Genomic DNA, 12,382 nt, shown 5'->3' on the forward strand with positions numbered 1-12,382 from the left:
ACGTTAACTTTCACAAATACATTTGATCAAAGCACATCGTAGTGTTACTTTTAGAAAACTTTTAGAAACTTAATTTCTAAAAGAAACTTACTTTAGGAAATTTCTTCAAAGAAACTTACACACTGGTATCCACTCAAACAAGTAGCGTAGTAAAGTGGTCACGTGATTACGTGATCACATGCTCATATGATTATCTATGTCTCAATGTTTAATCATAGTGTTACTTTTAAAAAACTTCTGAAAACATATTCTCTAAAAGAAATTTACTTTAGGAAGAAAAACTTACTTCATGAAGTTTCTTAGAGGAAACTCATTAAACTTATTAAAATCGACAATACAAGTAGCGTAGTTACGTGATCACGTGGTTACGTTGTCACGTGGTTACGTGGTCACGTGCTCATATGTATATCATGTCGCCATGTTTTTAATCATAGCATTGCTTTTAGGAAACTTTTAGAAATTTACTTTCTGAAAGAAACTTACTTTAGGAAGAAAAACTTAATTTATGAAGTTTCTTAGAAGGAACTCATTAACATATTAAAATCGACAATACAAGTAGTATAGTTACGTAGTCATTTGGTTACGTGGTCACGGGCTCATATATATATATATATATATATATATATACATATCTATGTCGCCATGTTTAATCATAGTGTTATTTTTAGGTAACTTTTAGAAACTTAGTTTCTAAAAGAAACTTACTTCATAAAGATTCTTAGAAGAAACTTATTTACTAGTTGGAACAAGAAATACAAGTAGCGTAGTTACGTGGTCACGTGGTTACGTGGTCACATGTTCATATGTATATCTATGCCGCCATGTTTGATCATAAGCCAATAAACTTTAAAAAAAAATAAAAGATCGTCATTCTAGTATTGCGATATTGCCTAAGATGAGCTGATATTGAGCAAACATAAATATTAGTAAAAATTGTGCTAATCTAATCAAATATACATGGAGCGAGAGCAAGATCTACATATGATTTATATGTTTGCTATTTTAAAAATTAAAAATTAAAAAAAAAAAAAAATTAAAAAAAACAATAAATAAATAAAGAATACAATGTTTGATGTAATACTATATAATATCAATGTTTCGACTATATAATAAAATAGTTCGTAAATAATTAATACATGAACCGTAAATAACAATCGAAGTAACGATAAAACAAAATACTTGTAGTATTTTTCAATTAACACAATATACTAAAGTATATACAAATTTGATAAATATTATTTATTATAATACTTATGTTAAAATGAAAGAGACATTGCCATAGATTATTTAATCTTTTGTAACTATGATTCAATTTTTACAAAAAATTTTGATTTCTTTTTTATAATTAATATTTAATATATTATTTTATACAATGAATAGATCAAACAAATATATATATATATATATTTAAGATTGTTTACCACATTTTTTTATTGATATTCAATTTTATACAAATGTTTATGATAAAATTAATGCCATATTGAAAATAATCTTTCAATTTTTATATGAAATTTTTAATTAAATATCTTCGTATATTACATAAATATTCTGTAAAATTTCATCGAGATCGGTTCAATAATTTCATTAATTTTTAACATAACAAAAGTATTTTTCAATTAAATTGTCACCATTTTGGCAATTGTCAAGCGAACAGTTCGAAATTTTAGAGAATAGTAATAATGTGTCCGATATTTAATTATATTTGATTTAATCAATTTTTTATTATTATCGAAGAACATTTAATCATATATATATACGTATAGATTTAGAAAACGTCATGATTAGTATAGAATTTCAAATATAATCTTTTTAATAATTCTTTTAAACATATAAACATATAAAATTTTAATGTTTTCGCTTACAATATATAATACATATAGCGATGAAGTGGTAATAATATTATTTAGAAAAATTAGAGATATATTCTAATCGCTCAAAATATATCTATCATTAAATCTGTCAAGTAACGTAGATTTTAAATGGTTCGAAAATAATTGACATATAAAGAATAATTAACAATCGTAATAAAATATTATTAATAATACGTGCGAGATTACGTCACATCAGGTACATGTACGTATATATGTATGTAAAAAAGCATTACATATTTATATATGTACAATAACATGAGAAGTGATTTTGTTATTGCATTTATTTATATCTTTATATAGAGCTATAATGACAACAAGATAGCTAAAAAAAAAAAAAAAAGAAATATAAGATGAAAAAACCTAAGATTATTTCTTAAAAATTTTCAAAAAAAATTTCTCGACTGCTTGAAAATTACATTTAAAAATGATCAGTTTCTAGACAGGAAAAATCACTTTTTTTTTTTCTTCTTCTAAAATCGGAAAAGATAATCTCTTGTATTAATCTTTTATCTTCCTAATGAGTCCTTAATCATTAAAATCAAATTAGAATTATGTTAAGTAAAAATGATGACGTTAACCCTCGCAAATACATTTGATTAAAGCACATCGTAGCGTTATTTTTAGGAAACTTTTAGGAACTTCATTTTTAAAAGAAACTTACTTTAGAAAATTTCTTAAAAAAAAAAAGGAAAAAAAAAAATCTTATGAACTGGTATCCACTCAAACAAGTAGCATAGTTACGTGGTCACGTGGTTATGTGATCACATGCTCATATGTATATCTATGTCGCCATGTTTAATCAGAAAGTGATAAACTTTAAAAAAAAAAAAATAAAAGATCGATCAAGTATTAGTATATTGCCTAAGATGAGTTGATATTGAGCAAACATAAATATTAGTAAAAATTGTATTAATCTAATCGAATATACATGCAGCGAGTGCAAGATCTACATATGATTTACATGTTTACTGCTTTAAAAATTAAAAAAATTAAAAAAAAAAATTAAAAAAGAAGATAAAAAAGATTAAAAAAAAATGCAATGTTCGATGTAATATTATATAATATTAATGTTTGGACTATATAAATATATAATAAATGTGTGTTTAAGTGCATAACAAAAATGATTTATTTTTATGTACCATTAATTCAATTTTTTTCAATTATCACATGAATCTTTTTAAATATATCTTTTTATAACAAAACTTTTTAAGATTAAATTTTTTTTTTTTTTTTAAATGATCAATTAATTTCAATTCGTAAAATAATAAGAGTGAAGAACAAATATATTTTATAATCATTTGTTTATAATAATTTTTTAATTTATTTTATTGCCTTTCAATGTCAATGTGATATTAATGCGACATGAAATTAATATTAAACAATAATTTTAATATCATTTGTTATTATTTTTTATTTTGTCAGCAAGAATATACTTTTATACATACGTATATACGAATGTGTGTGTATGTGTGTGCGCGCGTTTGTTTGTGTGTGTGTGTGTAGTCGTCCATACAGAATACATTCTTATATACGAGATACGTCAGTAAATGTGTATTTGTCGGTATAAAAATTAATATATAAAATATAGCGATAATACGACAATAGAAAGCCATTGAGAGATGCGAAAAAAAAATATAAAGAATAAAAAAAAAAAAAAAAAAATGAATTATTGACCGAGAAAATGAACGTAAATGTCAGTCTCCCTTAAGGTTTATATTGGTAAATGGTATTATCCAAATTGTAATAAACAATTTGTTCGTCGATCCAATGCCGAAGTTCAGCGACATTAGCATAAACACCTGGAGTGCCATCTTCACCACAACCAATACCCCATGCAACTATACCAGCTTGAGCATATCGATTAGGATCTTCTTTTAATGGACAGACCAAAGGACTTCCGCCATCACCCTATAATAATAATAATAGTAATAATTTTTTTTTATTAAATCAAATTATCAAATATTAAGAGAATATTAACAAAAATAAAATACCTTGCACGTGTCTTTTCCTTTTTCACCACCAGCACAAATGAATGTTTTATCCAAGACAAAATATTTTCCTAATCTTGTCTGACGTAAAGTATTTTGACAATTATCGTGAGGGACGATTGGAAGTTCTACCCTTTTCAAGATAACCTGATAATGACCTTCCTTGCCTATAATTAACGAATGAAAAACAATAATTACAAAAAAGAAAAGAAAAGAGAAAACGAAAGATCACAATGGCCGATTAATAATGACTTTGTAAAGATTTCATTTCTTTACCAAAGATATCCTTGCCCCAACCACTGGCGAAACATCGGCTTCCATCAAATACAGCACCTTGATCGGGAAGACAAACGACATCAACGTTCTCAGCTAATTCGACTGGTTCAGAAAGGATCAATATGGCAGTGTCATTGTAAAGAGCACCAGAATGGAATTTCTCATGTACTACTATAGCTTCTATATTACGATCTTGATGAGCGTAAATTTCATTTTTCGTTTGTGTATCCCATTCACCTGCACGTACTATAAGCTCTGAAGGTTTCTTTCTATTAAAATATAAAAATATATATATATATAACAAGGATTTAATAAATAATAATTTACGATGAAATAATATAATATTATGGGAATTGTAGATGATTGGGAATAGGAAAATTATATTTTCCTATGATCGATCGATCGATCAATTATTTACCCATTAACACAATGTGCAGCTGTGAGGACAGCTCTTGTATGAATGAGAGCACCTCCACATTGATAAACGTTCAATTTTTGTCCATCACTGCCAATAGTTTCTTTTTTAATTATGGCTACCATCCATGGGAATTCTCCAAATTGGGCTTCGTTATCGGTTGCTCCGGTAATTCTGAAACCAACACCATTTGGATGTCTCTGACCACAACCCTTTCTTATTGTTGGCGGTGGTGTAATTGGAATGTCTTGCTTCCCTACAACATCTGGTGCCTTACAACAAACGTCCAAATAATTATCACATGGTCCAGAAACTCTATGAGAAGAAAAAACAAAACAACAAGAAAAATTAAATAAAAAATGAAAGATAAAATGATCTGTTATATGTAATTGTTTCATAATTGTTAAAGTATCATTATGTATTATATTAAACGAAGTTAATTGCGTCCAAAACAGTCTCATGGAAGTTTATATGAATAAAAACAATATTTTCAAATTTTTACATGCAATATGATATTAAACGAATAATACGATTTATAAAATAGATTTGGTATATAATTTTTGTTCCTAAAATTATCTAAAGAAAAAGAAAAAAGAGAAAAAAAAATTCCATTCATTTAATTCGTTTCTATATAAATTATAATAATTTCTTTTAAATAAAAATAATATGAAGCTTCGATGCAAAATCTTTTCTCCGGTTCGAAATTGGTTCGCAAAAAAACAAAAAAAGATAAACAAAAAATTATCCTTGAATTTTTTTTTTTTTTTTTTTTTTTTTTTTTTTATGAGAACAACGAACATAAAATCTTGAAAATAATTTTCCTATTATAAAAAATTTCGTATTCTTCGAAATATTTTCGATTATTGTTAAAAATAAAAAATAAAATAATAAAAAGAAAAAAATCATGCAAGATGAACAGATAAATAGATGTTTAAAAATATGTAGAAAAAAATATTAAATCAATAATACAAACCAATTATTACCTACTATAAAAAGATCAAAATCATGCAAATTCCTTTCCAATTGAACAAATCAAAAAAAGCATGGCCGGATAAAGAATCTTCCCTTGGATAACAAAAAAATTCGTGCAATGAAATAGGAAAGAAACAAAGAGAGAAAGAGAGAGAGAGAGAGAGAGAGAGACAGAGACAAAACAAAATATATAACAATAATAAATCAAATTTGTCGATAAAGAGAGACTTTTTTGGAAACGCACTCACCCCGCAACGTTAATATCTTTATCATCAAAAGCGGACCTGATATCGATGATGCCAACTCCGTCGTTTAAGATAGTACCATTTCTACATTGATAATAAGGTACGCATTCGCAATCGTCCGGTTTATTAGATGATTTATTATCTGTACCAAGAATCGTCCTTTGTGTGGTAGAAATATCTCTATTTTTTAAAGCATTTTCTATAAGAGAATTTAAACTTCCATCATTGGACGATGATGGTTGTTGAGTCGTTGATGATGGTGGTCTACCGAAAACATTACTAATCAAATTATCTAGATCCTTATTGTCTTGTGGTAAAGGTACGGCTAAACAAAATGCAATACAAGCCAAATATGGTACCAATGTCTTCATCTAAAAGAAAAGATAAAATAAAGAAAATAAAATAAAAGAAACACATATGACATCGTAAAACATTGTACATATAAATCTATTATTTAGCAATTCAAAGGCAAAAAAAATTATCAATCATTATGATAATGAACGATCTTTATCGGATATACAATTATGTTTTGTTTTTTTTGCCTTTTTTTTCTTCTTCTATTTTTCACAAATCTCTCAGCGCGTATAAGCGAGGCGTTAAAATCGTAGCGTTAATAATTTTGTTTATTCGTTCTTATCGATTCTAATTAATCATTCATAAAGGCAGATACAAGAACGAATTTATGTTAAACCGATATTAAATTCTGTAAGAACGATTATCTATTACAAAATTTCCAAGAATGTTATATCAAAGCTGTTTTATTATTATTATTATTATTATTATTATTATTATTATTATTATTATTATTATTATTATTATTATTATTATTATTATTATTATTATTATTATTATTATTATTATTATTATTATTATTATTATTATTATTATTATTATTATTATTATTATTATTATTATTATTATTATTATTATCTAAAATGAGATATTTTAGTAAAATCTTAATATTACTTTACTGTGTTAATATATGTATGTATGTGTGTGTGTATATGCGCGTTTAATTATATCTGTCTAATAATTATCGTTTACACATAACATTATACTTATGTAAATGACTTCTTTTAACGATAATCATCAAGAATTTAAAATTCAATTCTGAAGGAAAGAAAAAGAAAAATAATCAAAGAAGGATTCTCGAAATGATTATCATAGATTAACTCGATATACAGTATATCGTTTATGGCAAAAAAAATAATTACGCAAACGTTTAATATTACTATTCGATTGGTAGAGATGTTGATGATCATTGAGAGAAAGAGAGAGAGAGAGAGGTTGCCTTCTGGCATTGACCTTTCTCAAGGATAACCAATACAGACTGAAAAATACGTTAGTTAATTCCAGCGATTCTCACCTTGTTATTATATCGTGGCAATGTGAAATAATTCAAAAAATGAAGGGGAAGAAAAAAAAGAAGAAAAAGAAAAAGTAAAATCTACGTTAAATAACAATTAAGATACGACAGGTTGTATTATCAATTCTAGGGTATAAAGGTTATCGTTATTAATAAATTGGAAAAACCTATTTCTTCATGCGATTCTTATCTCAAAATAGAAAAGACATTGATAATTCTAAATTATAAGATAAAGTTTAAATATTTTAATGAAAATAGAAAAAAGAAGAAATAAGAATGTGACCAAGATAACTCAAATATTTTATATTAAATTATCGATACATACGACGTGTATGGTAAATATTGACGTATATGTTTTTTTTTAAACGAATAGTTGACATATATGTATATATATATATATATATAGACACACACACACACACACACATATATATATATACATAGTCAATATTGATTTTTAATATAACAATTGCAAAAGAAAATTTTGCAAATCGTCAAGGATTTATCCAATGAAAAGAATTGATTTGATTTGTAAAACTAGGACTTAGATTTAAAATAAAAAATATAATAAAAGTAAATTAATTCCACATTCAAGGAGTTCGAAAGATCGACGATAAAAATAGATTCGAGAATAATTATTGACACGAACAAATCCGCACGTACGTACATACGTACATACATACATACATATACATACATATATATATATATATATATATATATGTATATACTTATATGAAAATAAACATTTCTTTGATTTATTTATTTATTTCTTCGTTTTCCTCTTTTTTCTTTTTCATTTCTTTTATCTTTTAATCGAACGGCGAACTTTCAAACAAAAGAAAAAAAACAAAAAAAAAAAAAACTATTGCTTTTACGTTAATAAAACTATAATAAAGATAAGGAAAATTCACTTACAATGAAAAGTTTTGTTCCTTTGTTTACGGGAAACGAAACAAAAATAAAAATAGAACGAACGAACGAACGAATAAACAATAAAAAAAAAAGAAGAGAGAGAGAGAGAGAGATAGAAAAAGAAAAAACGACGTATAGACACAATATAATAATCACAATGACCCTGAGTTATGGAAACGTTCCGTTTCGTTCGTGGATCTTGCGTATGTAATCCACGTTGGTATTCCGCGTCACTGTGTTCTCTGCTTTAACTTCTAGATTTTCTACTCTCTCTCTCTCTGGTTATATGAGAGAAGTCTACTTGGTCTCCCTCTCCCCATCCCACCCCACTCCTCTACCATCACCACCACCACCATCACCACCACCACCACCACCACTATGACCCATCATCATCATCATCTTATAAATGCAGAGAACTTTGGTATCTCTTCAGATGGCGTCTCTTACGTATATCGTTCAACGAAATCATATATATATATATACACATACATAGAATTATAAAACTAATATGTCTACTCTGTTTCTCTCATTTTCTTGAATCGTCTTGGCATTCCCCACATTACAAAAGTTCTTACGATACGATCCAATTACACATTACACGGAATCGTTTCTTTCGAGTAATTTTTTTATTAATCGAAAAAAAATAGAAAAGAAAAAAAATAAAAGAACTTCGTTCGAATGGAAATAAATTATTACGTAGGAGAGGGGGAAAGGAAAAAAGAAAAAATTCAAAAGGACATTTAAAATATGTCCTTTCGATATATATATATATATATTTTTTTTTTTTTTTGTACGTTTTATAAGAATAAAAAGTTTCATATATTTGTGAAAAATAATTGTAATTTAATTTGTAACTTCAATGTTATTATTTCGAAAATAAGATATTTATCGTAGAATAAGAACTTTCGAAATTATGTAAGATACAATTTTGGCATTTCGCACGGCAAATGTAAAAATATTCTTCTCATCGATACTTATAAACGAGGGGAATTGATGATGAACGAGGAAAAAACTTGTACCGATTTCGCATGACGTGAGTATGATTACGTCATCGGATTTATAAATCCGATGAATGGAATTACCACCGATCTTTTCTTTTTTTGGTGTTAAGGTCAAACTTTGAAATGGCCATTTTTATCCTTCGACAAAATATCTTGTATTCTATGAAATATCTTTAACCTTAGCTTTTTCTTTGTGTGTGGTTTTCTTTTGTTTTTTTTTTTTATACCAAGTGTAACGTTTATAAACTAGTATACGATAAAATATCTTCGATTCAATTGATTTAAAAAGGAAAAAAATATTTTCGATAAGAATTAATTAAATAAATCTTTTGAAAGAGGAAATATAATATTAATTGTCGTAAAGATATGGACGTTGTTAATTTTTTTTTTCTTTTTTTTTTTTTTTTTCATTATACTACTTTCATCGATATTTCATCGAATTATGGCGTCTGAGTCGATAAATGAAATTTAATAAATTTATTTAATCGCAAAAATGAAAGATAAAAATTTTCCTTATAAACGTCTGACGATTCATCGATTAATATTTTTTCTTTTCCCTGTTTTCCTTTTATCTATTTATTTATTTATTTATTTATTTATTCACATATTTATTTTCTTTCATACACATTTGAAATTGTAATCACTTAAAACGCGATGCTTTTTACGACCGTTTATAAAGAACGTGTTAACGTGATTACACAGTTTTATTAAACTTTAAAGGTGTCATAATATCGATAAAATATCGAGGAAAAAAAAAATATAATTGACTTTAGATACTCGTTCGTTTTGTATCAATATTTTTCTACAATTTTTGTTAAGCTCAGAATATCGATTTTCGTATTAAAAAAAAAAAAAAAAAAAAAAAAAAAAGAAAAAGAAAAAAACAAAGCTTTCTAACAACTCGACAAAAGCATTCCCTATGAAATATCTGCGATAAATATTATATTACAATTTATCTCTCCAAATCTAAATAATTTTTTATTCAAACAATTTATTTATAAAATCATATCATTCGTATAATTTAAAGTTTGACACACGGTATATGTAATATTAAAGATAAAATGATTATATAACAATATATATTCAAATATCATCATCATCATCATTATCATCATCATCTTCATCGTCATTAATAAATTTTATTAATATGTATAAAAAATTTATATTGCGTTGACAAGAAAGTAATTTCGATTTTTTAGTATGAAATAAAACTCAATTTTTTTTTTTATACAAAAAATGAACTTTAATCAGTCAAATATCTTTCATTCTATTCCATCTTTCTAATAAGTTCATAATTTCACGCTTATAGAACTTCTGGTTCTTATCAGCAAAAAAAAAAATTCGAAATAAATGATAATGCAATGATGATGCAAGATCAAGACTATATAGGGGATGCGATATTATTTCATCAATCATATTTTATTATTATTACTATTGTTATTATAAATTATATCTAAATATAAAACATTTTAAAAGATGAGTATCTAAAAATATTTAATAAAACAATAAGATATATATATATATATATATATTCATATATATTTAAAATATAAAAATTTAAATCTATGTTAATAATATTATTAGTTAACAATACTATCGTAATTAATCTAATTTTCTATATAGAAGATATACATTCGATCTTGATATATAGAAAATGGATCACGAAAATAATAAAACATCGCATGCGAGTTAATAGTCATTAATGATGACTCTTGTTTGTTGATTCGATCGTTGACCACGGATAACGATATTATTCCGAGCAACAGTATTATTTTGTAGATGTTGTAATTCCCTATGTTTTATATAGCGTTATCTGATTATACGTTTTACAGACCACATCGAGTTTGTCAGATGAAAAATGAACACAATTAAATAACTCTTTTATCAAGGAGAAAAATGAAGATCAAAGAAAAGGAATAATAAAGAAATCTTAAAATTCCAAGAAACACTATTTAAAAAAAAAAAAAAAATGATAATAACAATAATAATAACTATCTGCATCGTAAGAATATTGTAAGAATATAAATATATGTCTTAAGAAAGGAATGTAATAATTCATTTTATCGTGAAAATAAAAAATAATAACAATTATTGTTACGTATTGTTTATAAAATTATAAAGATGTGTTAACAAAAAATCTATATATATATATATATATATATATATATATATATATATATATAGATATAGATTTTTTTTTTCTTTTTTCTTTTATCATAAAAGTAAAATTGTAAAAATAAAATCAAAACAAGAAGAGGAAAGGGACGAAAGGAAATAAAAAAAGAAAGATTCTACGAAACGATATAAAAAAATAATAATAATCAAATATCGTACAGCAAGTAACTTAAAAAAAATACCACGTACAAAACGTGAAGAAGTATGACGTTTGATTGTTTTCAAGGAAAACAGTAAATCCATATGTATATATATATATGCCAATAAAAGAAAATCTAATATATATATACACATACACATACACTTCTTTTATCTTTTACCTTTAATCTTAAAAAGGAACAAAAATCTTAAGATTCTACGAAAAGACGCTACAAAAAAAGAAAAAAAAAACAGACGGATTAAAATAATTACACGTCGTAACCATGTGTAATTAAAAAAAAAATATACATCGACGGTTATAAATATATTTTAATAAATAAAAAGATATAGCTTCTTAAGATATAGCTTCTTTTATCTTAATAAAAAAAAAAAAAAAAGAAAAAAAAAAGATAAATAAATAAGTAAACAATCAAATAAACAAAAAGAAAAATAAAAAATGTCTTAAGATTGGACATCGCAAAAATGCAAAAAAAAAAAAAAAAGAAAAAAGAAATAAATAAATGAGAAAGAAAAAAAAATCCTTCCACCGTGACAATGTGTTTTTTCTTTGTAAACACAAACCAACACATTGCCGTGACCAGGATTCGAACCTGGGTTACTACGGCCACAACGTAGGGTCCTAACCACTAGACGATCACGGCTACTGGAAGAGTTGTACATAACGCGCAAAATCTATCCAAATAAGATTCTTTCGCGTGAACTCAAGCGAATCATATTCCATTTTATTCTTATTTAATAACTTTACAAACTACTTTCCCAAGGTCAACTTTAATTGCTCGTACATAAAATTAGATTTTTACGTAAGCGGTATTTTAATTGTATACCACGGAAGGTTAGTTAAGGGGGGAATAATTGATTTCATTAGAAAATATCAGTTATATCAATTATATCACCGCAAAATAATTAATAATTATTTATAAGAAAAAGGAAAAAAAGAAAATCATTATCAGTATCAATATGAATAAAATATTATTATTTGTTTAATCTTAAGAACAATTA

At 25.4% G+C, this 12,382-nt stretch overlaps 1 protein-coding gene and 1 non-coding gene across 5 annotated transcripts; both read right to left on the reverse strand.

Moving 5' to 3' along the window:
* Positions 1-3,235: 3,235 nt before the first annotated feature.
* Positions 3,236-8,367, reverse strand: LOC118442545 (phenoloxidase-activating factor 2). 4 transcript variants are annotated; one of them, XM_085663937.1, is made up of 6 exons: positions 8,205-8,308; positions 5,771-6,138; positions 4,554-4,865; positions 4,136-4,404; positions 3,863-4,026; positions 3,236-3,779 (listed from the first exon to the last, which is right to left on the reverse strand). In XM_085663937.1, the coding sequence occupies exons 2-6, from the start codon at positions 6,136-6,138 to the stop codon at positions 3,576-3,578; spliced, it is 1,317 nt and encodes a 438-aa protein (XP_085520063.1). In that variant the 5' UTR covers positions 8,205-8,308; the 3' UTR covers positions 3,236-3,575. The 4 variants fall into 4 exon arrangements, with proteins under 4 accessions (XP_085520063.1, XP_035724181.1, XP_035724180.1 ...); XM_035868288.2 differs by having other exon boundaries at positions 3,241-3,779; positions 8,211-8,367; XM_035868287.2 differs by having other exon boundaries at positions 3,241-3,779; positions 8,052-8,318.
* A 3,585-nt stretch (positions 8,368-11,952) lies between these two features.
* On the reverse strand, positions 11,953-12,024 carry TRNAH-GUG (transfer RNA histidin (anticodon GUG)). Its single transcript has one exon. It is a non-coding gene; the product is annotated as a tRNA-His (tRNA).
* Between the last annotated feature and the right edge of the window lie 358 nt (positions 12,025-12,382).

Source organism: Vespa mandarinia, chromosome 24 (assembly GCF_050613455.1).
Source record: "Vespa mandarinia isolate Hongniang chromosome 24, ASM5061345v1, whole genome shotgun sequence".
In the NCBI taxonomy this organism is placed as follows: Eukaryota; Metazoa; Arthropoda; class Insecta; order Hymenoptera; family Vespidae; genus Vespa; species Vespa mandarinia.